The following is a 26,948-nucleotide window of genomic DNA, read 5'->3' as shown; positions in this document are numbered from 1 at the left end:
ATCTGAGAGTCCTGGCCGAGCAGGGCCGCGTTTTAAACTCTCGGCCCCGGGAGGGACTCGGAGGGGGAGGGACATGAACTGACGGACTCCTGGGTCCAAATTCCCAACCAAAAACATGGCTTTCCCAGTGCCACCCTTTCACCCTTTCAGGGCCTAGCCGGACACTGCACCCCAAGATTCCTCAAGTAAGGGGGAGCCCAGAAAATACAGAAACTCCCACTCACTCCTTCTCCTTTCATTCAATCGTTCATTCAGCCATATTTGTTGAGTGCTTATGATGTGCAGAGCACTGTACTAAGCTCTTGGGAGAGTCCAATACAACAATAAGCAGACACATTCCCTTCCCACTACAGGCTTACAGTCTAGAGGGAGGAATAATAATTATGGTACTTGTTAAGCACTTATTATTTCTAGACTGTGAGCCCGTTGTTGGGTAGGGACTGTCCCTATGTGTCGCCAACTTGTACTTCCCAAGCGCTCAGTACAGTGCTCTGCACATAATAAGCACTCAATAAATATGATTGACTGAATGAATGAATGTACCAGGCATTGTGCTAAGCGCTGGGGTGCTTACAAGCGAATTGGGTTGGACACAGTCCCTGTCCCGCATGGAGCTCAAGTTCTTCATCCCCATTTTACAAATGAGGTAACTAAGGCACAAAAAAATGAAATGACTTGCCCAAGGCCACACAGCAGACAAGTGACTGTGAGCCCCAAGTGGGACAACCTGATCACCTTGTATCCCCCCCAGTGCTTAGAACAGTGCTTCACACATAGTAAGCACTTAACAAATACCACTATTATTATTATTAAGTGGTGGAGTCAGGATTAGAACCCATGACCTTCTGACTCCCAGCCCCATGCTCTATCCACTAAGCCATGTCCTCTATCCTGAGAAGCAGCACGGTGTATTCATTCATTCATTCATTCAATCGTATTTATTGAGCGCTTACTGTGTGCAGAACACTGTGCTAAGTGCTTGGGAAGTACAAGTTGGCAACATATAGAGATGGTCCCTACCCAACAGTGGGCTCACAGTCTAGAGAGGGGAAACAGAGAACAAAACATATTAACAAAATAAAATAAATAGAATAAATATGTACAAATAAAAGAGTAATAAATATGTACAAACATATATACATATATACAGGTGTAGTGTAGTGGTGTAGCGTAGTGCAATTTCTCTGTGATGAAGCGATTCAACACAGATTGGAATTTGGGATAGGGGCAAGGCTTGACCCCTGGGAATGATTTTTCAAATATTCTTTTTCTGGGATTTACCCTTTCTCCGCTCTGGACAGAGTCTGCAGTTTCCTCAGCAGATCCTGGTTCTTCTCAGGTGAAATAGAGCCCTTTCCTCCAAATCAAAGTCTTGACAGCGTTAAGGTTTGTGAGAACCCAAGGAGCACAAATTCCAGCTGGTGAAGTTATGACCACTTTCCCACCTCTCTGCAGGTGTGCCTGCAGGTTGTTTGATTGTTGTGAGCTAGAAGGGGGTGACTGGAAATAGGGGGACAGAGGAGACTACACTGCATCCCAGCTGAAAGGAGTGGCTTCCAGGGAACAGAAGCTCCAAGAGGGTCACGGGACAGAGGCTAAGCAAGAAAGGCAACGGGTGCTGTGGATGACAAACAGTAAAGAACAATGTTGTGTGTGCACCGATGTGGGAGGGACGGTGAGTCCCACAATGAGTTTTATGGCCACACACACATGGGTATACATGGCCGTGGAACCAATCAATCAATCAATCAATCGTTTTTATTGAGCGCTTACTGTGTGCAGAGCACTGTACTAAGCACTTGGGAAGTACAAGTCGGCAACACATAGAGACAGTCCCTACCCAACATCGGGCTCACAGTCTAGAAGGGGGAGACAGAGAACAAAACCAAACATACTAACAAAATAAAATAAATAGAATAGATATGTACAAGTAAGATAAATAAATAGAGTAATAAATATGTGCAAACATATATACAGGTGCTGTGGGGAAGGGAAGGAGGTAAGATGGAGGGAATGGAGAGGGGGATGAGGGGGAGAGGAAGGAAGGGGCTTAGTCTGGGAAGGCCTCCTAGAGGAGGTGAGCTCTCAGTAGCTTACGAACACAACGACAACTCTATGTCCAGCAGGTTTTGGGGATATGGAGAGGGGGAGTGTGTTTAGGGGGGCAGAGAGGGACTGGACCCAATTGGGGAAGACAAACCACCATAAGGAAGGATGTGGGGAAGGGAGGGATGGATGAGGGGTGTGGTCAGTGTGATGGGAAAACCCCATCCAGACGGCCATCTTCCATCTTCCAAGGGGATCAGGGGACATTACCATCATGAACATTCCATTAATTCATTCATTCATTCAATCGTATTTATTGAGCGCTTACTATGTGCAGAGCACTGTACTAAGTGCTTGGGAAGTACAAGTAGGCAACATATAGAGACAGTCCCTACCTAACAGCGGGCTCGCAGTCCAGAAGGGGGAGACAGACAACAAAACAAAACATATAAACCAAATAAAATAAAAAGAATAAGTATGTACAAGTAAAATAAATAAATAAATAGAGTAAAAATATGTACAAATATATATACATATATGCAGGTGATGTGGGGAGGGGAAGGAGGTAAGGAGCCCACTGTAGGGTAGGGACTGTCTCTATATGTTGCCAACTTGTACTTCCCAAGCGCTTAGTACAGTGCTCTGCACACAGTAAGCACTCAATAAATATGATTGATTGATTGAGTAGGGGGAGAGGAAGGAGAGAGTCCCTGTGAGGAGAGGACATTGAGGCCTGGGTTGCAGGATATGGTACTAATCATTTATTGTCAAAAGGCTTTTCAAATGCATTGTCCACATTCTCCCCACCCCACTCTCTCCTGGAACGGGACCCCCAGACTACGGTCCTCAGTTTCCAGAATCAGAGACCCGGGAATGGGTGGGGGTGCTGAGGGAAGTGTCACTCAGACAGCTCCCAACACAGTAAGCGCTCAATAAATACGATTGCATGACTGAATACAGATGAGGTAACTGAGGCCCAGAGAAGTTAGGTGACTTGCTCAAGGTCACACAGCAGACATGTGGCGGAGCCGGGATTAGAAACCAGGTCCTTGGACTTCCAGGCCCGGGCGTTTTCCACTAGAGCACACCGCCTCCACATTGCCAGAAAGGTTTGGGGCAGTCCCTGCTGTGGATCCTGACCTTGGTGTAGAGAAGCAACATGGCCTAATAGATAACCACACCTGGGAGTCGGAGGACCTGGGTTCTAATCCCGACTCCATCACATGTCTGCTGTGTGACCATGGGCAAATCACTTCACTCGGCAAGTCACTTCTCTCCCTTGGGCCTCAGTTACCCCATCTGAAAAATGGGGATTACATCCTACTCCCTCCTACTTAGTCCCTCTATTTATAAATAAATAAATAGAGTAAAAAATATGTACAAATATATATGCATATATGCAGGTGATGTGGGGAGGGGAAGGAGGTAAGGAGCCCACTGTTGGGTAGGGACTGTCTCTATATGTTGCCAACTTGTACTTCCCAAGCGCTTAGTACAGTGCTCTGCACACAGTAAGCGCTCAATAAATACGATTGATGACGATAGTCCCTGTCTCACAACCAGCTTTCAGCCTAGGTCCAACAGAATCAACTTGAATTTACCCCAGGCTTAGAAGAGTGCTTAACACATAGTAAGCACTTAACAAGCACCACCATTATTATTATTAAACCCTTGGCCCTAGAAGGGCTCAGCAGGGAGACTGGAAGAAAAAAGATGGCCAAACTATGTTCACCGTTAATCTCACCAGACGCAAACTTAAGCAGAGAAGCAGCATGGCCTAGTGGTTAGAGCATGGGCCTGGGCTTCAGAAGGTTATGGGTTCCAATCCTGGCTCCACCCCATGCCTGCTGTGTGAACTTGAACAAATTCCTTATAATAATAATAATAATAATAATGGTATTTGTTAAGCGCTTACTATGTGCAAAGCACCGTTCTAAGCGCTGGGGGGATACAAGGTGATAAGTTTGGGTAGGGACTGTCTCTATATGTTGCCAATTTGTACTTCCTAAGCGCTTAGTACAGTGCTCTGCACATAGTAAGCGCTCAATAAATACGATTGATGATGATGATGATAAGTTTGTCCCATGTGGGGCTCACAGTCTTAATCCCCATTTTACAGATGAGGGAACTGAGGCACAGAGAAGTTAAGTGACTTCTCCAAAGTCACACAGCTGACAGTTGGCAGAGCTGGGATTTGAACCCCTGACCTCTGACTCCAAAGCCCGGGCTCTGTCCACTGAGCCACACTGCTTCTCACACTACTTCACTTCTCTGTGCCTCAGTTACCTCATCTGTAAAATGGGGGTGGAGACTGTGAGGCCCACGTGGGACAGGGGCTGTGTCCAACCTGATTTGCTTGTATTCACCCCAGCGCTTAGTACAGTGCCTGGCACATAGCACTTATAAAACACCATTATTGTTATTATTATTAGAATTGCTCACGGAAACGGTCGCAGCTCTCTCCCCTCTCGTGGGGTAGGGGGGGTCCACCTCATGACATCATCTGAAGTTCGGCCCATGCCAAGGGGTGGAATTTGGGCAGAGGGAGCAGGATGAGGACAAGGATGGTTTTCTGAAGGCCCTGGGGGAAAGACGGCAACTCTCTTTCTGACTTCAAAAGGAACGGAGTCACTGCCAACAGCTGGAGCTGCAGCTGAGCCATAACTCGATGGCTAACGCGGAGCTGGGAAACCTGGTGAACGTAGAGAAATGGTGTGGCCTAGTGGAAAGAACCCCAGGCCTGGGAGTTAGAGGACTTGGGTTCCTATTCCGGCTCCGCCACTTGTCTGCTGCGTGACCTTGTTCAATTCACAACTTCTCTGGGCCTCGGTTACCTCATCTGTAAACTGGGGATTAAGAATGTGAGGCTGATGGGGACAGGGACTGTGTCCAACCTATCTTGCATCTACCCCAGCGCTTAGAACAGTGTTTGGCACATAGTAAGCGAGTAACAAGTACCATCTTATTATTATTATTAGAGCATCTCCTGAACCTGGCTCCTCCACCTCCCACCCGCTCCAAGCTCAGACCCCGGCCGCCCTGTTTGTGGTCGTCCGAGCTCCCCTCTTTGGGGGGTGACAGTCAAATTCCCACGCCTCCCCTACCGGCCCCAGGAATCCACAGGGGCCTGCCCCGGAGGAAACACCCTCAAATCCATCTCCCCCTGCCCTCCATGGCTCCCAAGAAGCTACTCGGACATAGATTGCATAAATTCCAGATTGTTCCATCCCAAACAGGAACGGACAGTGAAAGTGGACGATGGGTGGGGTGCGGTTCGTGTCCGGCCAGTCTCCCCCAGGGGGGCTTCTCCCCCTGAAGGCCCTGGAAGTTGGAGTCCCACTGTGGTTTACTGTCCCGAGGCTCCTCGTCTCTGAGGAAGCAAGGGGAGGCAGAGTCTGGGCAGCTTGGAAGCAGACCGGCTGGACCTGCGGGGGCAGGAGGCCTGCTGAGCCTTGATCCAGGGGTCCGAGATACCCAAGGGATGGTACCGTGCCAACCCTTGACCCCCGAGGGAGCCGGCCAGGGTTTGGGTACACAAATCCCTCACAGAAGCCGACTGCCTCAGGGCCACGAACTCGTACGAATCCAGCAACTCGGGCGAGGCCTGCTGAGACTCCTCGGACTGAGGCGAGAGCTGAGGGATGGGCGAGCCGGGCGGCTCCATCTTGGGCAGGCTCCCCTGAGTCTTCCTTCTGAGGGAGGCCCCCGATGTTTCCAGAGGTTTCTTCACCGGGGGCAGGCGGCTCTTCAGCTTCTCCAGGACCCAGGGGTCACGCATGGCCAGGGCCGCGAACATGCGGTCGAGCTGCAGAGAGACGTCCGTTCCTGGGGTGAGACCCCACGTCCTGAGGGATTGGGAGCGATGGCGGGAGGGGCGGGAGAGGGCCTCACCTCCACACGCACTTGTTCGCTCTTCTCCAGGTCCAGCATGTCCAGCAGATAGTGGAACAGACGGGGCGTTCGGATGCCCAGCACTCCCTAGCAGGAGATGGGAAGGGAGGGAGGAGCCCTGAGGACGAGCAGGACTCTAGACTGGTTGTGGGCAGGGAATGTGCCTGTTTATTTTCATACTCACCCGAGCGCTCAGTACAGTGTTCTGCTCACAGCAAGCGCTCAATAAATACGACTGACTGACTGAGACCCCCGGGGTCCTGAGAGGGGATGGACCAAACTGGCATTCTTGGAGGTACAAGTGACCGAGCCAGGGAAGAGGAAGTGGGGAATCAGGTGGAGGGAGTTTGGATAAATTCATGAAGGAAACGTCCATGCTGGGTTCCCGGGTGCTTTGTATAGTGCCTATTACATAGTAAGTGCTTAACAAATACCATAATAATTGTTATTATTATACAATCTGGAATGGAGAGGAAGGAGTAGGGGCTGTCAGGTGGCCCACAGTGGATTCATAATAATGATAATAATAATAACAATGGTACTCGTTAAGAGCTTACTATGTGCCAAGCCCTGTTCTATGTGCTGAGGGAGATATAAGTTAATCAGGTTGGACACAGTCCCTGTCTCAGATTGGGCTCACTCTCTTAATCCCCATTTTTTACAGATGAGGTAACTGAGGCACAGAGGGGTTAAGTGACGTGCCCAACGTCACACAGCAGACAAGGGGTGGCGGCGGGATTACAGTTGGTGATGGAGAGGGGAGAATGAAGAGTGTTGGATTGCCTGTGCTAGATCCCCAAAGGAAGAATCAGGGGTGGAGAGGGGAAGTAGGGATGGATGAGGGGAGGGATGGATGAGGGGAGAATGAAGAGTGTTGGATTGTGCTGGATTGCCAAAGAGAGTATCAGGGATGGAGAGGGGAGACAAGGACGGATGAGGGGAGAGTGAAGGGTGTTGGATTGTCTGGGCTAGATCCCAAAGAGAGTGTCAGGGATGGAGAGGGGAGGTAGGGATGGATAAGGGAAGAGATACGATGCAGAAGGGGAGAGGGTCAATAGCCGCTCAGCGGAGCCTCGCCTGGGGGGCTCCGTCTTACTAAAGAGAGGACAGCCTGCCGGCGGGTCTTGGTGTCAGTGTCCTCCACCTGCCTGAAAAGGACGAAGAAGGAGAAAGATTAGATGAAAGGTGGGAGGTAGGGTACATACATATCCCCAGTGATTAGTACAGTACCTGGCACACAGTAAGAGCTTAACAAATACCACTATTATTATCACCTGTAATTTATCTATTCGTATTGATGCCTGTCTCCCTCTCTCTAGACTGTAAGCTCGTTGCGGGTAGGGAATGTGACTGTTTATTGTTCCATTGTCCTCTCCCAAGTGCTTAGTACAGTGCTCTGCACACAGCAAGCTCCCAATAAATACGATTGAATAATTAATGAACAAATGGTTGGAGAATATGGTGAAAGGGGAGGCAGTGATATCTACTGAAAAGAACACAGGACTGAGCTTCGTTATAATGCCTACTCACCGCCTTCTTATAGGTTGTGAGCTTCTTGTGGAATAAGAGCTGTGTCTGATCTAATTTTTTTAATGATATTTGTTAAGGGTTTATTTAGTACCAGGCACTGTATACTAAGCACTGGGGTAGACACAATAAGCTCATTTTGAGCAGGGAATGTGTCTGTTTATCGTTGTATTGGACTTTCCCAATCGCTTACTACAGTGCTCTCCACCCAGTAAGCACTCCATAAATATGATTGAATGAATGAAGGAATGCAAGGTTGGATACAGTCCCTGTCCCACATGGGGCTCATGGTCTTAATCCCTATTTTACAGATGAGGTAATGGCACAGAGAAGTTAAGGGACTTACGCAAGGTCACGCAGCGGACATGTTTTGTTTTGTTGTCCGTCTCCCCCTTCTAGACCGTGAGCCCACTGTTGGGTAGGGACTGTCTCTATATGTTGCCAATTTGTACTTCCCAAGCTCTTAGTACAGTGCTCTGTACATAGTAAGCGCTCAATAAATACGATTGATGATGATGATGATATGTTGCCGACGTACTTCTCAAGAGCTTAGTACAGTGCTCTGCACACAGTAAGCACTCAATAAATACGATTGAATGAATGAATGAATGAATGAATGAAAAGTGGCAGAGCCAGGGTTAGAACCCAGGTCCTTCTGACTCCCAGTGCCATGTTCTATCCCCTAGGCTGTATTTTTCTCTAATCAATTGATTGATGAGGAAACTGAGGCCCAGAGAGTTTAAGAGACTGGCCCAAGGGCAGATCTGGTCGTTACTTCTGCTCTTGGAGAGGGAGAACAGCGGGCTGGTAGATTTGGGTCCTCATTTGCCAGGCAACTCTACCCCTTGGGGTGGACAGGGACCCCGTGTATCCCCTCCCCTGCTGACCCCGGGGTCACTTACAACTCCACAATGTCCAACATCCGTGACTTCATCTGGAAACTCTCCACGGCCTCCACCACGGCCTGCCTCACCTCCTGAAGAAGGGGATTGGGGGAGGAAAGGAGAGGGGAGGAAGAGAGGAGAAAATGATCGAAAGAGGGAGACGGGGACAGAGGGGAGAGGGACAAGGAGAGCAGTAGGGTGGAGGAGGAGGAGGGGTGGGGAGAGGGTCAAAAAGAGAAGCTGAGGGGAAGAGAAAGAAGCAGTGTGGCCTAGTAAAAAGAGCCTGGGGCTGGGAGACAGAGGTCGTGGGTTCTAATCCTGGCTCTGCCACTTCTCAGCTGTGTGACTTTGGGCAAGTCACTTCACTTCTCTGTGCCTCAGTTCCCTCATATGTAAAGTGGGGATGAAGACTGGGTGCCCCACGTGGGACAACCCGATCACCTTGTATCCTCCCTGGTGCTTAGAACAGTGCTTTGCACATAGTAAGCGCTTAACAAATGCCTTTATTATTATTATTATTATTATCCCAGCTCTGCCAATAGCCTGCTGTGTGACCTTGGGGGAGTCAACCAATCGATCAATCAATGGCATTTATTGAGCTCTTATTATGTGCAGAGCACTGTACTAAGCACTTGGAAGAGTACAAGAGAATTAGTAGACATGTTCCCTGTCCACAACATGGTCTAGATGACCATAAGTCACTCCCTCAATTTCCTCAGCTGCCAAAAGGGAATTCACTAACTGTTCTCCCTCCTGCTTAAAAATAATAATAATAATGGTGGCATTTGTTAAACACTTACTATGTGCCAAGCACCATTCTAAGAGCTGGGGGGGGCGGGGATATAAGGTGATCAAGGTTGTCCCACGGAGAGCTCACAGTCTTCATCCTCATTTTACAGATGAGGGAACTGAGGCCCAGAGAAGTTAATAGACTTGCCCAAGGTCACACAACTGACAAGTGGCCGAGCTGGGATTCGAACCCGTGACTGCTGACTCCAAAGCCCGGGCTCTTTCCACTGAGCCGCAGCTGCTTAGACTGTGACCCTCATGTAGGAGAGGGACCGTGTCCACCTGATTAACGTCTATCTACCCCAATACTTTGAATGGCGCTTGATACATAGTAAACCCATAATTAATATTCAAAGGGGGTGGGGAGAAGGTCTTGGTCAGGCCTGGAGGGGGGCAGGGCGCAGCTGGTTCTGGGGCAGATCACAGCCCTGAGGGGGACGGGGGGCGGGCCTCACCAGAAAGGGCTCGTCGTACACTTTCTCCAAGAGCAGTTTGAAGACCGCCTCCTCCAGGCCGTGCGCCTGGATCTGCAGCAACCCGATGGACTGCAACAGGCCGGCGGCCTCGATGCGGTGCTGAGGGCCCGGGAGCAGGGGTGGGCAGTTGAGCCTGGTCCACAGCGGCCGGCCTGCCCCTACCCCATCACCTGAGAGACCCTCCGGCCTTTCCCTCACCATCCTCAGGGCTCCTCCAACCCCCAGATCAATCAATCAATCAATCAATCGTATTTATTGAGCACTTACTGTGTGCAGAGCACTGTACTAAGCGCTTGGGAAGTACAAGTTGGTAACGTATAGAGACAGTCCCTACCCAACAGTGGGCTCACAGTCTAAAAGGGGGAGAGCAGTCTAAAAGGGGGAGATGTGCTACCGGTTTCCTATCTGGAGCCCAACAGATGGGTGGGGAAAGGGCAGACTGTTCCTTGGGGAGGAAGAAGATGGGAACCGTGAGGATCGCCCACCTGGACGCGCCAAGCATGGCGGAGCTGGTACATGGCGGCGTGGATGACGGCTGCTGTGCCCATCTGGAACTGCCTGATCAACAGCAATAGTGCCTGAAGATGCAGAGGTCGGGGGAGGGAAAATGGTGGGGGGAATGGAGAGCCATCCCCCTCAGAAGGGTGCAAGGGGAGGAATGGGGGTGCAGGGAACATGGGGAAGCATGTGGAGCCCTCCCCTTGGGGGCCCAGGGATGGGGAGGAATGGGGAGCCCTCCTCCTGGGGAGGCGGAGGACACAAGTTCTTCAACTTGTACTTCCCAAGCGCTTAGTACAGTGCTCTGCACACAGTGAGCGCTCAATAAATATGGTTGAATGAATGAATGAATAATAATAATAATAATGGCATTTATTAAGCACTTACTATGTGCAAAGCACTGTTCTAAGCGCTGGGGAGGTTACAAGGTGATCAGGTTGTCCCACGGGAGTTTCACGTCTTAATCCCCATTTTACAGATGAGGTCATGAGGTCCGGAGAAGTGAAGTGACTTGCCCAAGGTCACCCAGCTGAGTTAGGGCTTCTAGACTGTGAGCCCACAGTTGGGTAGGGACCGTCTCTATATGTTGCCAACTTGGACTTCCCAAGCGCTTAGTACAGTGCTCTGCACACAGTAAGCGCTCAATAAATATGATTGATTGATTGATTGATTGATTGACAATTGACAGGGCCGGGATTTGAACCCTTGACCTCTGACTCCAAAGCCCAGGCTCTTTCCACTGATCCGCGCGGCTTCTCATGAAGAGGAATGGGGAGCCCTCTCCCTCCCCGGGGGTGCAGGGAAAACCGGGGAGGACTAGGGCCCTGGGGTCTCCGGAGACAAGGGTTGGTGTCCAGGCCGAGCCTCGCCCACCTTCATCCTCCTCTTCTTGTCCCCGACGGTAAGGCATTGCACCAGGAAGCGCTTGGCTGGAGTGTTTTGGGGGTCCAGGAAGGCCAGGCAGACGGCCGCCTCCAGGGCCACGTCATCCCCGGGGTCCTGGCCGCCCATCAGCTGCTCCAGGGCCTGGCTCAGCCTGGCCTTGGCCCCCACTGGCTCCCGCTGGGGAATACCAGGGAGGTTGCGGGGGGATATTCCAGTCCAGGAGCCGCCCCCACAATCCCTCCTCCTTAGGTGCAGTGTCCTGGGAGAGGAAGCTACCTCATTGAGGCGGGAAGCTACCTTATTGATGGAGCCCTTGACCCAGATGTTGAGAGCCAGGCTCAGGCCTCTTAGGGTGTCCAGTCTCTCCTCCCGCCTCGGGTCCTCCAGGTGGTTGACCAGTTCCAGGATCACCCTCCGGTGTAGACACCCTGTGTGGGGCCCGGGCGGGGCCGGGTGGGGGGGCAGAACAGAACCAGGGGCAGGGTGAGAGGATCAACGAGCGCAAGAAGGGGGTCGGACTCACCACTGCTTCACGGCTTGGACTCCTCTCTTTTTTGGGGTGTGATATCTGTTAAGCGCTCACTATGTGCCGGGCGCTTACTAACGAGTTGATCATGTTGGACACGGGCCATGTCCCACATGGGGCTCGCAGCCTGAATCCCCATTTTACAGATGGGGTAACTGAGGCCTAGAGAAGTGAAGTGACTGGCTCAAGGTCACACGGCAGACGAGTGGCAGAGACCGGATTAGAAGCCAGGTCCTTCTGAGTCTCGGGCCCGGGCTCTATCCACTAGACCTCCCTGCTTCTGCTTTCACCTCTAGGGACGGAATCCTGGCTCCCTCTTGCCTCCCTCCAACTCTCTTCCATGGGAAACTACTCCTGGGGAGTCAAAGAGAAGCAGAGAAGCGCCTAGTAAGTGCTTATCAAAAAACATTTTTTTAAAGTTAAGGGGTGCCAAGGTTGGGGGTAAAGGGGGGGAAGCTTACCCTGGAGTGCTCCCTTACGGGGAGAATAAATGTCAGCCTCCTGACACACTCATCTCCTTCCGGTCCCCTCCACCCCTCAGTAATCTATCAATAATATTTATTAATCACTTACTGTGAGCAGAGGACTCTACTATGTGTTTGGGAGAGTTCAGTACAACAGATTTCCCAGGGAATCTTCAGTGGGGGCTCACAGCTCCACCCAGGAGGGACTGTAGTTACAAATACCGCCCCTGCCCCCTTCCCGCTCAGCTGCCCCTCCATCCTCTCTCCCCTCTCCCACCGGGTTCCCCCAGGTCAGCACGGAGGACAGCTCCTCCTCTTCCTCCTCGCTTCGACAGCCGTCAGCCTCTGCTCCTCCTTTCCCACTCCCTTCCCTTGTCCTGTCTTCCCACTCCCTTCCCTTCCCTCTTCCCACTCCCTTCCCTTCACTCTTCCCACTCTCTTCCCTTCTCCTCCATTCCCACTCCCTTCCATTCTTCTCCCTTCCCACTCCCTTCGCTTCTCCTCCCTTCCTCTTCTCCCTTCCCACTCCCTTCCCACTCCCTTCCCTTGTCCTCCCTTCCCAGTCTCTTTCCTTCTCATCCCTTCCCATTCCCCTCCCACTCCCTTCCCTGCCTCAGCAACCCGGAGTTGGGAGCTGGAATGACCCCTCCTCGGGCTATGTGGGGAGGAGGGACCACAGGGTCTCAGACAGGAGAAAGGAACAACTCCTACCGTGTCCCTCCCTCCCGACCCCCCAGCTCGTCCCAGTTCCCTGTCACTCACCCAGTATAGCCAGGGATCTGCAGGATTCATACCGCACTTTTCCACTCCCCTTCTGGGCCTGGGAGAAGGGGCCGGATCAGAGCCTGGGGGTCCTTCCCTACCCCTCCACTCCAGGCCGCTCCCAGCCCGAATCAGTCAATCCTATTTATTGAATGCTTACTGTGTGCAGAACACTGTACTAAGCGCTTGGGAGAGTACAATACCGCAATATAACAGACACATTCCCTGCCCACAACGAACTTATAATTTAGAGGAGGAGACAGATATTAATATAAGCAAATAAATGACAGAGGTGGACATAAGTGTGAGCTTTTAGACTGTGAGCCCACTGTTGGGTAGGGACTCTCTCTATATGTTGCCAATTTGTACTTCCCAAGCGCTTAGTACAGTGCTCTGCACATAGTAAGCGCTCAATAAATACGGTTGATGATGATGATGATGATGATGATAAGTGCTGTGGGGCTGGAAGGGGGACAGTACTCAGCACTTAGAACAGTGCTTGGCACATAGTAAGCACTTAACAAGTACCATAATTATTATTATTAAAGGGAGCAAGGCAGGGCGATGCAGAAGGGATTGGGAGAAGAGGAAAGGAGGGCTTAGTCAGGGAAGGCCTCTTGGAGGAGATGGGCCTTCGATAAGGCTTTGAAGCGGGGGCTCGGGGGAGTCATTATCTGTCGGATATGAGGAGGGAGGGTGTCCCCTCCCAAGACTCCAAGGCCCGAAAAGTTGAGGGGGGGAAAGGGAGGTTCCTGAGGGGCCCCATCCAAGCTCACCGCAGTCCAGAGCGCGTCCAGGACAAACGTTTCGCTGACTCCCAGGCAGCCCAGGGCCTGGGGATCAGGTAGAGCTCCCTCATTCATTCATTCAACCCTATTTTTTGAGTGCCTACTGTGTGCAGAGCACTGTACTAAGCACTTGGGAAAGTACAATACAGCAATAAAGAGAGACAATCCCTGCTCACGGTATAGAGCGGGGCAGACAGACAACAGTAGAAGTAAACAGCTCTCAGCCTGCCCCTCTGTGAGTCATTCATTCATTCAATCACCTTTACTGAGCGCTCACTGTGTGCAAAGCACTGTACTAAGAAGCAGCATGGCTCAGTGGAAAGAGCACGGGCTTTGGAGTCAGAGGTCATGGGTTCAAATCCCAGCTCTGCCAATTGTCAGCTGGGTGACTTTGGGCAAGACACTTCACATCTCTGGGCCTCAGTGGCCTCATCTGTACAATGGGGATGAAGACTGTGAGCCCCCAGTGGGGCAACCTGGTCACTTTGTAACCTCCCCAGCACTTAGAACAGTGCTTTGCATGTAGTAAGCACTTAATAAATGCCATTATTATTGTTATTATTATTACTAAGCGCTTGGGAGAGGACAGTAGAACAATAGACAGACATATTCCCTGCTCACAGCGAGCGTCGGCGACCCCCTTGCCCTCACCCCCTTAGAGGGTGGCTCACCTTGGTGGGAATCCCATTTTCCCACCCAATTCCCGGCTCTCCTGGCCGCTGAGATCTTGAGCTGGTTCTGGGGGCTGGGTGGGAAAGAACAGGAAGGGAGGAGGGAGAAAGGGAAAGGACATTCACCTGAGCTGCATAGTACTGCTGGTCTTCCACGGGGGAGCTCATACTCTGGGCGAGATCCTGGGAATTCAAGAGGAGGGGGCATGGGCGAAGGTGGCAAGAAAGGGATTGGGAATGTCAGATCCTGGGAATTCAAGAGGAGGGGGCATGGGCGAGGGTGGCGAGAGAGGAATTGGGAATGCCTGAGGCCTGGTAGAGTCTGCTTCAATCTGAGCCTGTCAGTCCTGCATCTCAAATCTCCACCCGGATTCTCTACAAGTCACTAGGAGGTCTTATTATTATTGTTAATATCATTGCTAATCAATATCATTTAACTCTATTAATTGCTACATTATATATCAGTTAATGATGTGTATGTAGAAGCAGCATGGCTCAGTGGAAAGAGCACGGGCTTTGGAGTCAGAGGTCATGGCTTCGAATCCCAACTCCCCCACATGTCTGCTGTGTCACCTTGGACAAGTCACGTAACTTCTCTGAGCCTCAGTTACCTCATCTGTAAAATGGAGATTAAGACTGTGAGCCCCATGTGGGACAAACTGATCACTTTGTATCCCTCCCAGCGCTTAGAACAGTGCTTTGCACATAGTAAGGGCTTAACAAATGCCATCATTATTATTATTCATTCATTCATTCAATCATATTTATTGAGCGCTTACTGTGTGCAGAGCACTTTACTAAGTGCTTGGGAAGTCCAAGTTGGCAACATATAGAGACGGTCCCTACCCAACAGTGGGCTCACTGTCTAGAAGATTGTGATAATAATATTATTATTATTATCTAGCTTTACTTCTATTTAATCTGATGACTTGACACCTGTCCACATGTTTTGTTTTGTTGCCTGTCTCCCCCTTCTAGACTGTGAGCCTGTTGTTGGGTAGGGACCGTCTCTATATGTTGCCAATTTGTACTTCCCAAGCACTTAGTACAGTGCTCTGCACACAGTAAGTGCTCAATAAATACAATTGAATGAATGCATGAATATCAATATACACTTATGTATTATATCATTAATTATATTATTACTAATTATAATTAATAATAATAATGGCATTTGCTAAGTGCTTACTCTGTGCCAAGCACTGTTCTAAGTGCTGGGGTAGATACAAGACAATCAGGTTGTCCCACTTGGGGCTCACAGTCTTAATCCCCATTTTCCAGAGGAGGTAACTGAGACACAGAGAAGCGAAGCGGCTTGCCCCAGGTCATTCATTCAATCATATTTATTGAGCGCTTACTGTGTGCAGAGCACTGTACTAAGCACTTGGGAATTACAAGTTGGCAACATATAAAGACGGTCCCTACCCAACAGTGGGCTCACAGTCTAGAAGTCACACAGCAGACAAGCAGCGGAGCCAGGATTAGAACCCATAACCTCTGACTCCCATGCCCGGGCTCTTTCCATTAAGCCACACTGTCTTCCCTGTGTGCCCGCGGACCCCTCCTCACCCAGCCCTCTCCTGCCCGGGGGGTCAGGAACCTCTCACCTGCAACCTCTTCCACTTTAAAGGGTCCCAGCGGGGGTCCAGGTGGGCAGAGCGACTCCAGGTGGGGGGTGCCAGGCTGCTGCGACGCCGGTAGTAGTTAAGGAAGTGGGTAGGATCATCAACTCCATCATCACTGGTCCTGGCCAGAGACATGACTGGTCACGGCCCCAACTTCTATTAATCAGTCGGTCAGTCGTATTTATTGAGCGCTTACCAAGTGCCAAGCACTAAGCGCTTGGGAGGAGAAGCAGCGTGGCTCAGAGGAAAGAGCTCCGGTTTGGGAGCCAGAGGTCATGGGTTCTAATCCCGGCTCCACCACTTTGTGTGACTTTGGGCAAGTCACTTAATAATAATGATGATGGTATTTTATTAAGCGCTTACTATGTGCAAAGCACCGTTCTAAGCGCTGGGGAGGTTACAAGGTGATCAGGTTGTCCCATCGGGGACCCGTAGTCCTAATCCTCATTTTCCAGATGAGGGAACTGAGGCCCAGAGAAGTGAAGCGACTTGCCCAAAGTCACACAGCTGACAAGTGGCGGAGCCAGGATTTGAACCCATGATCTCTGACTCCAAAGCCTGGGCTCTTTCCACGGAGCCATGCTGCTTCTCGACTTAACTTCTCTGTGCCTCAGTTTCCTCATCTGGAAAATGGGGATTAAGACTGTGAACCCCATGTGGGACAACCTGATTACCTTGTAACCCCCCAACACTTAGAACAGTGCTTGGCAAATAGCGCTTTAACAAATGCCATCATCATTATTACTACAATACAACAATAAGCAGACTCATTGCCTGCCCACAATGAGTTTATAGTCTAATAAAAATAATAACAATGCATTTCATTCATTCATTCATTCACTTAATGAATGAATGAATGAAAGAGTTTACAGTCTAATAATAATAATAACGATGGCATTTGTGAAGCTATACTAAGCGCTGGGGTGGATACAAGCAAATCCAGTTGGATACAGTCCCTGTCCCACGTGGGGCTCACGGTCTCAACCCCCGTTTTACAGATGAGGTAACTGAGGCACAGAGAAGCGAAATGACTTGGCCAAGGTCACCCAGCAGCAAAGTGGTGGAGCAGGTATTAGAACCCATGACCTTCTGACTCTCAGGCCGTGCTGCTTCCCCAGGGTCCCTCCCGGCCCCGGATCCGTGTGAGAGATTGCGAAGTGGGGATTCAGATGGAGGGGAGCCCCTCAGCTCCTTGAATGTTCTCAGACATCACCGGAGATAAATTACCCTGCCCTGCAGACTTCAATTTCTTCCCAGATCCCAAGTCTCCCTTCCTGCTTCACACTGACCCACCCCGCTTTTGGGCCCCCACCGTTCTACCCCCCGGCCCCGGGGGGGCTGCAAGGTCTGGCAGAGATAGCCCTCCTCCACCGACGACCACCTCCTTTCCCCCCTAACCTGTCCCACTCCGTCTGGGAGCTTCTCTCCTCCTCCTCCTCCTTGAAGGCCGAACGCCGAGCTGAGCGTGCTGAGGGCCTGGGCCGAATCCAGGGTGGGGTGGGCCCGGGGGGCAGGAGCCGAGGCATCCAGAGGGTCGGGGGTGGGGGGAATTCTCCCTGCGGAGTCTGGACAAGGAGAGAATTAGGCCAGACACAACGTGGATGGAGGAAACGAGGCCTAAGCAACCCCCGGTTGGCATGTCAGGCCCTACTGAGCCGGAGAGGGAAAGGTTACCCAAGAAGCAGCGTGTTTTAACGGAAAGTACACAGGTTTGGGAATCAGAGGATGCGGGTCTTAATCCCACCTCTGCCACTTGTCTGCTGTGTGACCTTGGGGAAGCTACTTCACTTCTCTGTGCCTCAGTTACCTCATCTGGAAAATGGGGATTAAGACTGGGAGCCCTTTGTATCTACCCCAGTGCTTAGAACAGTGCTTGGCACTTAGTAAGTGCGTAACAAATAGTAATAATTGGTACCCTGTGAACCCCCAGCTCTGCCACCTGACGGGGTACCTGGGCAGCTCCAGAGCTTAAACTCATCCGTCCCTTTGTTCTTTCAATCATATTTATTGAGAGTTTACTGTGAGCAAAGCACTGTACTAAGCACTTGGGAGAGTGCAATATAACAATAAACAGACACATTCCCTGCCCACAACAAGCTTGCAGTTTAGAAGGGGGCGACAGACATTAATATAAAGAGATAAAGAAATTACAAACGTGTACATAAGTGCCGTGGGGCTGGGAGGGGGGACGAATACAGGGAGAAAGTCAGGGTGACATAGAAGGGAGTGGGAAAAGAGAAGTGGGAGAAGAGGACAGGACTTAGTAATAATCAATAATAATAATTATGGTATCTGTTAGCGCTTACTATATACCAAATACTGTTCTAAGCGCTTAGGTAGAGGCAAGGTAAGCTGGTTGCCCCACATGGGGCTCACAGCTTAATCCTCATTTTCCAGATGAGGTAACCGAGGCCCATAGAAGTGAAGTGACTTGCCTAAGGTCACACAACAGAAAAGTGGCGGAGCAGAGATTAGAATCCGTGTCCTCTGACCCCCAAGCCCTTGCTCTTTCCACAAAGCCACGCTGCATAGTTAGGAAAGGTTTCTTGGAAGAGATGCGCCTTCGGGCTGAGAGGAGCTTCTCCCCAGCTTGCTCCTGTGCTGAAAATCCCCTCCCTGGGACGGATTCCCCTTCCATACCTGGTGGCAAGACAAAAGCCTGGTGGGCGAGTAGCCCAACTCCTGCTGGTCTGCGGAGTTGACTAGGACCGGGCGGCCTCCTGGAAGGGGGCGAGGATGGTGAGGTAAAGCACCCCTGCCTCCCTCGGTGCCCCCCACCCCCACCTCTGCCCCCCGTTGCCTCACCCTGGGCCACTAGCTTGACCTCTGTGGGCGACCATGTGAGTTGGGGCCCATCATCCAAGGGGGAGCACCGTGAGCTCCTAGCCCTGGCCATCTCGGAGCCGCAAGCCGAGATGGAGGTGGATAAGGTCCAGGGAGGTGCAGGGCCCAGAACCCTCTGCACCAGGCGTTAGCTCTAAGCAACAGGGCAACAGCGGGCTCTGAGTTCTAATCCTCCCCTCCCCCACACCTAGAGCCCATGCGGCCCAGGATTCCAGCAGAGCACAGGCTGGGGAGTCGGAAGGTCTGGGGTTCTAATCCCGGCTCTGTCACTCGTCTACTGCATGATCCCGGGCAAGTCACTTCACTTAGCGTGGCACAGTGGGAAGAGCCCGGGCTTTGGAGTCAGAGGTCGTGGGTTCAAATCCCTGCTCCACCACTTGTCAGCTGGGTGACTTTGGGCAAGTCACTTCGCTTCTCTGGGCCTCAGTTCCCTCATCTGTCAAATGGGAATTAAGACTGTGAGCCCCCTGGGGGACAACCTGATCATTTTGTAACCTCCCTAGTGCTTAGAACAGTGCTTTGCACATAGTAAGCGCTTAGTAAATGCCATTATTATTATTAGTAGTAGTAGTATTCACTGGGCCTCAGTCACCTCATCTGGAAAATGGGGATTGAGACTGTGATCCCTACGTGGGATAGGGACTGTGTTAATAATAATAATGATGGCATTTATTAAGCGCTTACTATGTGCAAAGCACTGTTCCAAGCGCTGGGGAGGTTACAAGGTGATCAGGTTGTCCCACGGGGGGCTCACAGTCTTCATCCCCATTTTACAGAAGAGGTAAATGAGGAACAGAGAAGTTAAGTCATTCGTACCTCTCGGGAGGTGAACGGGCGAGCAGTCAGTTTCCCTATCTCTACTACTCTACCTGAACTCATGTCTCCAAGTCATTTTTCCTACCTGCATCACCACCTTGGGTTCTCTAACCCTGCAGCCGATTTACACCGGTTAACTTATTTTGCCCCCTACTTATTGATAAGAGACTGTATCCACCTTGATTTGCTTGGATCCACCCCAGTGTTCAATATAGTGCCTGGCACAGAGTAAGTGCTTAACAAATGCCATAATTATCATCATTATTATTATTCCTAGAACCCCCAACTAGCCAAGCCCCTTCCCGCCCCTGTGGGCCTCCGTTTCCCACTCTCACAGAGATGAACACATGGTCCTCTAAGGGCCCATACAGCCCGGGCGACAGTAGTAGCTCTGATACTATTTACTAAGCGTTGGCAATGTGCAAATCGCTGGGCTAAGCGCTGCGAAAGAACCACATGGTTCATCATCCTCAACATCACCAGTGGTATTTCTTGTTGGCAATGTGCAAATCGCTGGGCTAAGCGCTGCGAAAGAACCACATGGTTCATCATCCTCAACATCACCAGTGGTATTTCTTGAGCATTTCCTAAGTGCAGAGCACTGTGCTAAGTACTTGGGAGAGTACACTACAAGGGAGTTGGTAGACACATTCCCTAACCACAAGTGGCTCACAGACTAGAGGGGGAGACAGACTTGAATATAAATGAATAATTTATTATATATAACTTATAGAAGTGTACATAAGAGTTGTGGGGCGGAGGTGGAGGAGAGGGAGGAGGAAATGGAGGAAGAGGAGAAGGGGAAGGATGAAGAGGAGGAAGAGTCAGTCATTTATTGAGTGCTTACTGTGTAAGCACTGTACTAAGCACTTAGAAAAGTACAAACTACCAAAACACAGAAACATACCACAATTATTATTGTTATTATTCCCTGTCTACAAAGAGCTTCCAGTCTAGAGGGGGAGACAGGCATTAATATAAATGAATGGGGGGGAGGAGGAAAAGGAGAAGAAGGAGAGTGCTGCTGGGCTTTGGGAAGGATAATAATAATAATAATGATGATGATGGTATTTGTTAAGCGCTTACTATGTGCAAAGCACTGTTCTAAGCACTGGGGGGATACAAGGTGATCAGGTTGTCCCATGTGGGGCTCACAGTATTAATCCCCATTTTACAGATGAGGGAACTGAGGCACAGAGAAGTTAAGTGACTTGCCCAAAGTCACACAGCTGACAATTGGCGGAGTCAGGATTTGAACCCATGACCTCTGACTCCTGGCTCCCCCAAGCTCCCTCCCACCCCCCAACCAGCCCCCTGTGGTTTATTTTACTTGTACATGTTTATTCTATTTCTTTTATTCTGTTAATATGTTTTGTTCTCTGTCTCCCCCTTCTAGACTGTGAGCCCACTGTTGGGTAGGGACCGTCTCTATATGTTGCCAACTTGTACTTCCCAAGCGCTTAGTACAGTGCTCTGCACACAGTAAGTGCTCAATAAATACGATTGAATAAATGAATGAATGAATGTTTCTTTCTCCACTCGCCATCTCCTCTCACAGCCAGGGCCCACCTGCCCCCCATCGATTTTGGAGGTAACCCCCCTTATTTTTCTCTCCATCCGCTCAGTTATGTTGCTCCATTTTCCCTCTTCAACTAAAAACAATAAGATGAGAAGCAGCGTGGCTCAGTGGAAAGAGCCCAGGCTTTGGAGTCAGAGGTCATGGGTTCGAATCCCGCCTCCACCACTTGTCAGCTGTGTGACTTTGGGCAAGTCACTTAACTTCTCTGGGCCTCAGTTCCCTCAACTATAAAATGGGGATGAAGACTGTGAGCCCCCTGTGGGACAACCTGATCACTTTGTAACCTCCCCAGTGCTTAGAACAGTGCTTTGCACATAGTAAGCGCTTAATAAATGCTACCATTATTATTATGAGTAAATTTAAGATTCATTTTCTCACTCTTTTGGAGGGCAGAGGGCTCTATGTGTTTTCCCTTACCCCTCCGGGGGCTTCTCCGTTTGTCTCCTCTGCTAGACTGTAAACTTTTCCAGGGCAGGGGTTGTGCCCACCAACTCTCAAATTGTACTTTCCCAAGTGCTTAGTACAGTGCTCTGCACACAATAAAAGCTCCCTACACACCACTGATTGACTGATGGTGAGTAGTCTCTTTTTCAGGAGGAAGGGATTTGATCTGTTTACCTTCTTAGGTGCTACTGTTGTTTTTTCAAACCCTGGGAAGAAGGCACTCTTTATTCTTTATGAACGAAGTTACTCTATTCCTTGCCTTTCGGGGAAGAACCTGAATTCTCACTTCCTAGAAAGCAGCTCTTTGTTTCCTTTTCCCAACTTCCAGTTACCCCTTTCCTGCCCCCACAAGCTTTCTGCAAAGCACTTCAATTTGCTTCCAAAATACCCACGAAGGCAGAGGAGCACTTTAGACTTAACGGTATGATAGCTTTGAATGCAAACAAATGACAGTTGTCATAAGCTCTTACTGCATGCGAGCGCTGTCCTAAACGCTTGGGAGAGGACAATTTAATAATACAACACATGCATTCCCTGTCCACAACAAGCTTACACTCTAGAGGGGGAGACAGACATTAATATAAATAAATAAATTACAGATGTGGACAAGCGCTTAGTACAGTGCTGTGCACACAGTAAGCACTCAATAAATACGATTGAATGAATAAGTGCTATGGGGCTGAAGTCCCCCTGGTAGACTGTAAGCTTGTTATAGGCAGGGAAAGTGTCTGTTAAATTTGTTATATTGCCCTCCCCTAAGCGCTTAGTACAGTGCCCTGCACCCCACAGCTCAGATGTACATATCTGCAATTATTTTATTTCTATTAATGTCTGCCTCCCCGTCTAGACTGTAAGCTCAGTTGCGGGCAGGGAATGTGTCCGTTTATTGTTATATCGTCCTTTCCCAAGCACTTAGTACAGTGCTCTGCACACAGTAAGTGCTCATAAATATAACAATGAATTCATTCTTTCAATCGTATTTAATTGAGCACTTACTGTGCACAGAGCACTGTACTAAGCGCTTGGGAAGTCCAAGTTGGCAACATACAGAGACGGCCCCTACCCAACAACGGACTCACAGTCTAGAAGGGGGAGACAGACAACAAAACAAAACATGTGCACAGGTGTCAAGTCATCAAAATAAATAGAAAGCTAGATGCACAGCATTAACAAAATAAATAGAATAGTAAATATGTGCAAGAATGATGAATGAATGGCAGTAGGGAAGACAGATAACAACCACCTGCCTGCAGAGAGGGAGGATGTGGAGGGAGCGGAGGCTTCCCAAAGCGAAGAGAGAAAGTGATGTTATGAAGAAGTTGGACAAATACAAGGAAAAGATTGAACTCCTTTTGGGAAATCAGAGTCTGGCCAGCCCTAGAAAGATGGTGCCAAAGGAAGGAGGAGAAGCAGAAGTGGTGAGCACATGGCGGGGATTGCAAAACAACGGCGGTTCTTTATGAGATAACAGCAAGGCTGGGCTCCTAAGGCCCGAGATGGGGAAACTGAGGCCCAGAAAGGGGAAGAGAAACCGAGGAATGAACGGAATTCCACCAAGAGCCAGCAGAAATCCAAGCGATTGTGTTTCTAAATTGGTCACCAAACACAGGGCAAAGAGGCTGTCATCTGCGCTGGTGATTTTCCACTGAAAGGGCTGGTCCGCAGCGGCAGGGGGAAAAAGAGGATGTAACCCGGGGGTGGCTAGTCCTCCTGAGAAAGGCCTAGTCACTTGACCTTACTGGCCGTCTTCCTGCCCGTGGGAACCGAGACGTCCCTGCCTCCCTCCCCTGTGTCCACCTTGTCCCCCTCCTTTAATAATAATTAATACCTCTAATTTTAATAATAAATACCAGTATTACATTATGATGATGACAAAATAATAAATTAAAATACATATTTATAATACTAATTATTATTATTGCAGTTGTTAAGCGCTTACTATGTGCCAAGCACTGTTCTAAACACTGGGGTAGATCCAAGTTAATGAGTTTGGACACAGTCCCTGTCCCCCATGGGGATCACACTCTTAATCCCCATTTTCCAGAGGAGGTCACCGAGGCCAGGAGAAGTAAAGTGGCTTGCCCCAGGTCACACAGCAGACCCGTGGCAGAGCCAGGATCAGAAGGCCCGGGCTCTGTCCATTAAGCCATGTTTCCTCCTACGAGGGTGAGCCCAGAGGCCCGGGCTGAAGAGCGGCCTTGAGAAACCTGCTTCCTGGCTCTGATCCCGTCCCAGACTTCTCTGGGTGACCTTGGCCAAACTTCTAGCCCTCTCTGGTCTCGTTTTCTCTCTATACTCTTCCCAGTCTTCCCCCGCAGGGCAGCCCCGTGTGGGGGATCTGGGGTGTTAGCCCCCCATTCCACCCAGCAGCCTCTCACATCATCCAACATCCCCCCTCCCCACCAGGGCTCTCCCCTCCCCAACACCCCCTCTCCCATCCCAAAAACCTCCCACCCCACTCAGAAACCCCCTACCTACCCTCCCTACCTAGCAAAACCCATCTTCATCCACTATCCGCCCCCTGCACAAACTAGGTTCTCCTCGTCTAGATTGTAAACTCGTTGTGGGCAGGGAATGTATCTTTATACTGTTGTATTGTACTCCCCCAAGCGCTTAGTACAATGCCCTGCATGTAGTAAGCACTTAATATATACAATTGATCGATTACTTGACTCCAGGGCCCCCTCCCCTGCAGTGACCTGAGTTTGCCCCTTCCCACTTTCCTGAGAAAGATGCAGTGTGGTCTAGTACATAGAGCCCAGGCCCGGGTGTCAGAGGACCTGGGTTCTAATCCCAGCTTTGCCACTTGTCCGCTATGTGACCTTGGGCAAATCGCTTCACTTTTCTGTGCCTCAGTTACCTCATCTGTAAAATGGGGATTGATACTGTGAACCCCATGTGGGACAGGGACTCTGTCCAATCTGATCAGCTTGATTCTACCGCTGCACTTAGTATAGTGCCTGGCACATAGTAAGAGCTTAACAAATGCCAGGATGATGATGATGATGATGGTTATCTGCTGTGTGCCCTTAGGCAAGTCACTTCTCCGAGCATCGGTTATCTCATTAGTAAAATGGGGATTAAGACTGTGAGCCCCATTTGGGGGAGGAACTTTTCCATTAGCTTATATATACCCCAGCGCTTAATTCAGTGCCTGGCACCTAGTAAGCGCTTAACAAATACCATAAAAAAAAAAGCAGCACGGGGAAGGGGGTCAGTTTGGGGAGAAGGTGAACCAAAATCCAACTATAGGAAAGTGGTGCAACAGAATGAAAGAGGAAGTGGAGAACACAGCTGATTCAGGACTCTCCCTGAGGGGTTTCACATACAGGGAGTAGACAGAGAGGACCGAAGAAGAGACACTGTCCTCCCTCCCCGTTTTCTGGGTTTGCCACTTGGTACAGTCATAGAACTTGTAAATTTGCTTTGGCCTTCCCCCAGGGCTCAGAACAGTGCTTGGCACATAGTAAGCGCTTAACAAATCCCATTATTATTATTATTCAGATGAAGTAAAAGGGCGATCCATGTTTTGTGGCCAAACCCAGCCAGACAGGACTGACCAATCCAAGCTGAAGGCATTGGCACCAGTCCCGTGCTCTTCCCACTAAGCCACGCTGCTTCTCATTTTGAAAGGAAGCAAAGCACACGTTTCCTGCCCTTGCCACCTATTGGGGTGAGCTGTTCTTGGGGTGCGGACCACTACCGGCATGGCTTGGCTCAGCACCCTGTGAGCGGGGTGAGGGTAGACCCAGGGACCACTCGGATCCAGACTGAACCGGAAGGCTCCACCCTGCCACCCGTCTCCGACCCAGGCCCCGTGGTCACTGGGTCACCCTCAGCTGTAGAAATATCTTGGGAGCCAGTTCTTGGAGAGCGCTGAGGAAGTGGCAGCTTTCAGGGGTGGGAAAGAGAAAGGGAAAGCCAGCAGCTGACTCTGGCTAGAGGTTTCTGCCAACACCCACCAGGCCCCAGGTCTTGGGAGGGTCTCCTGAAAGACAGAGCTGCTGGGGGGGGGGGGGGGGGGGGGGGGGGGGGCAGGCTCCTGTCAGCCCCAGGAGTTTCTGTTCCTTGGGAACGACTTTATTTCTGCTCGACAAGCCCCCAACTCACCCTCCGTATCTCCTGTTCCAATCCTGTCCTTTCTTCTTTTTTTATGGTGTTTGTTAAGGGCTGACTACGTGTCAAGCACTGTTCTAAGCGCTGGAGTAGATACAAGGTCATCGGATTATCCCACATGGGGCTCACAGTGTAAACTTCGGGGAGGAGGATTGAACCCTCATTTTATGGATGAAGGAACCGAGGCACAGAGAACTGAAGTCACTTGCCCAAGGTCACACAGTAGACAAGTGGAGGAGCTAAGTTTGGAACCCAGGACCTCTGCTTCCCAAGCCCATGCTCTTTCCACTAGACCACACTGCTTCTTGCAGATTTATAACTGGATTTATGACTGAGGCAGTTCCACTGGCCCCCAGGGACATCCATCAGGCTTTCTGCATGGGGCCCTCCCCCTTCCTCCAGTCCTTACTTCACTCTGCTGCCTCGATCATTTTTCTGAAAAATAATAATGATGGTACTTGTTAAGCACTTAGTATATGCCAAGCACTGTTCTAAGCACTGGGGTAGATACAACTTAATCAGGTTGAACACAGCCCCTGTCTTACACGGGATTCGCAACCCCAATCCACATCTCCCCACTCCTCAGAAACTTCCAGTGGTTGTCCATCCACCTCCACTTCAAACTGAACCTCCTCACCATCGACTTTAAAGCCGTGCATCCTCTCGCCCCCTCCTATCTCAACTCGCCACTCTCCTACTCCAACCCAGCCCACAAACTTGCCTTCTCTAATGCCAACCTACTCTCTGTACCTCAATCTCCTCCTCTTCTCTCATTCCTTCTCCTCCTCATCCACCTCCCCCCCTCCTCCTGCTTTACCTCCTTTTCTCCCCCTCCAGCTTTTCCATCTCTTCTCCTCTACCCCTTTTCATTCTCATTTATTCATTCAATCATTCATTGAGCACTCGCTCTGTGCAAAGCACTGTACTAAGTGCTTCGGAGAGTACAATACAACCACATACAGACATATTCCCTGCCCACAACGAGCTCCTTCACTCCCTCTCCTCTTTTCTAAAGTTTTTTTATGATATTTATTAAGGGCTTACTTAATACAGTTCCAGGCACTGTAGTAAGCATTGTAGTAAGCACAGTCTTCTAGACTGTGAGCCCGCTCTTCTAGACTGTGGGCCTGCTCTTCTAGACTGTGAGCCCGCTGTTGGGTAGGGACCATCTCTATATGTTGCCAACTTGTATTTCCCAAGTGCTTACTACAGTGCTCTGCATAAAGTAAGTGCACAATAAATACAATTGAATGAATGAATGAATGAATGAATGAATGAATGAATTGGGGGAAATACAAGCTAACCTGGTTGGACACA

General features: G+C 50.1%; 1 protein-coding gene across 2 annotated transcripts; it reads right to left on the bottom strand.

Annotated features, from left to right (window-relative positions):
* Positions 1 to 5,297: 5,297 nt before the first annotated feature.
* Positions 5,298 to 18,728, bottom strand: HEATR9 (HEAT repeat containing 9). Of its 2 annotated transcripts, XM_038759765.1 has the most exons (15): positions 18,638 to 18,728; positions 18,473 to 18,552; positions 17,231 to 17,397; positions 15,815 to 15,953; positions 14,334 to 14,390; positions 13,525 to 13,581; positions 12,749 to 12,806; positions 11,294 to 11,424; positions 10,985 to 11,173; positions 10,099 to 10,191; positions 9,593 to 9,712; positions 8,367 to 8,440; positions 7,034 to 7,085; positions 5,938 to 6,024; positions 5,298 to 5,851 (listed from the first exon to the last, which is right to left on the bottom strand). In XM_038759765.1, the coding sequence occupies exons 1-15, from the start codon at positions 18,726 to 18,728 to the stop codon at positions 5,393 to 5,395; spliced, it is 1,854 nt and encodes a 617-aa protein (XP_038615693.1). In that variant the 3' UTR covers positions 5,298 to 5,392. The 2 variants fall into 2 exon arrangements, with proteins under 2 accessions (XP_038615693.1, XP_038615694.1); XM_038759766.1 differs by lacking the exon at positions 13,525 to 13,581.
* Positions 18,729 to 26,948: the final 8,220 nt, after the last annotated feature.

The sequence above is a fragment of the Tachyglossus aculeatus genome, chromosome 17, assembly GCF_015852505.1.
Source record: "Tachyglossus aculeatus isolate mTacAcu1 chromosome 17, mTacAcu1.pri, whole genome shotgun sequence".
Lineage (NCBI taxonomy): Eukaryota > Metazoa > Chordata > Mammalia > Monotremata > Tachyglossidae > Tachyglossus > Tachyglossus aculeatus.
This window is presented reverse-complemented; position numbering and strand designations above follow the sequence as displayed.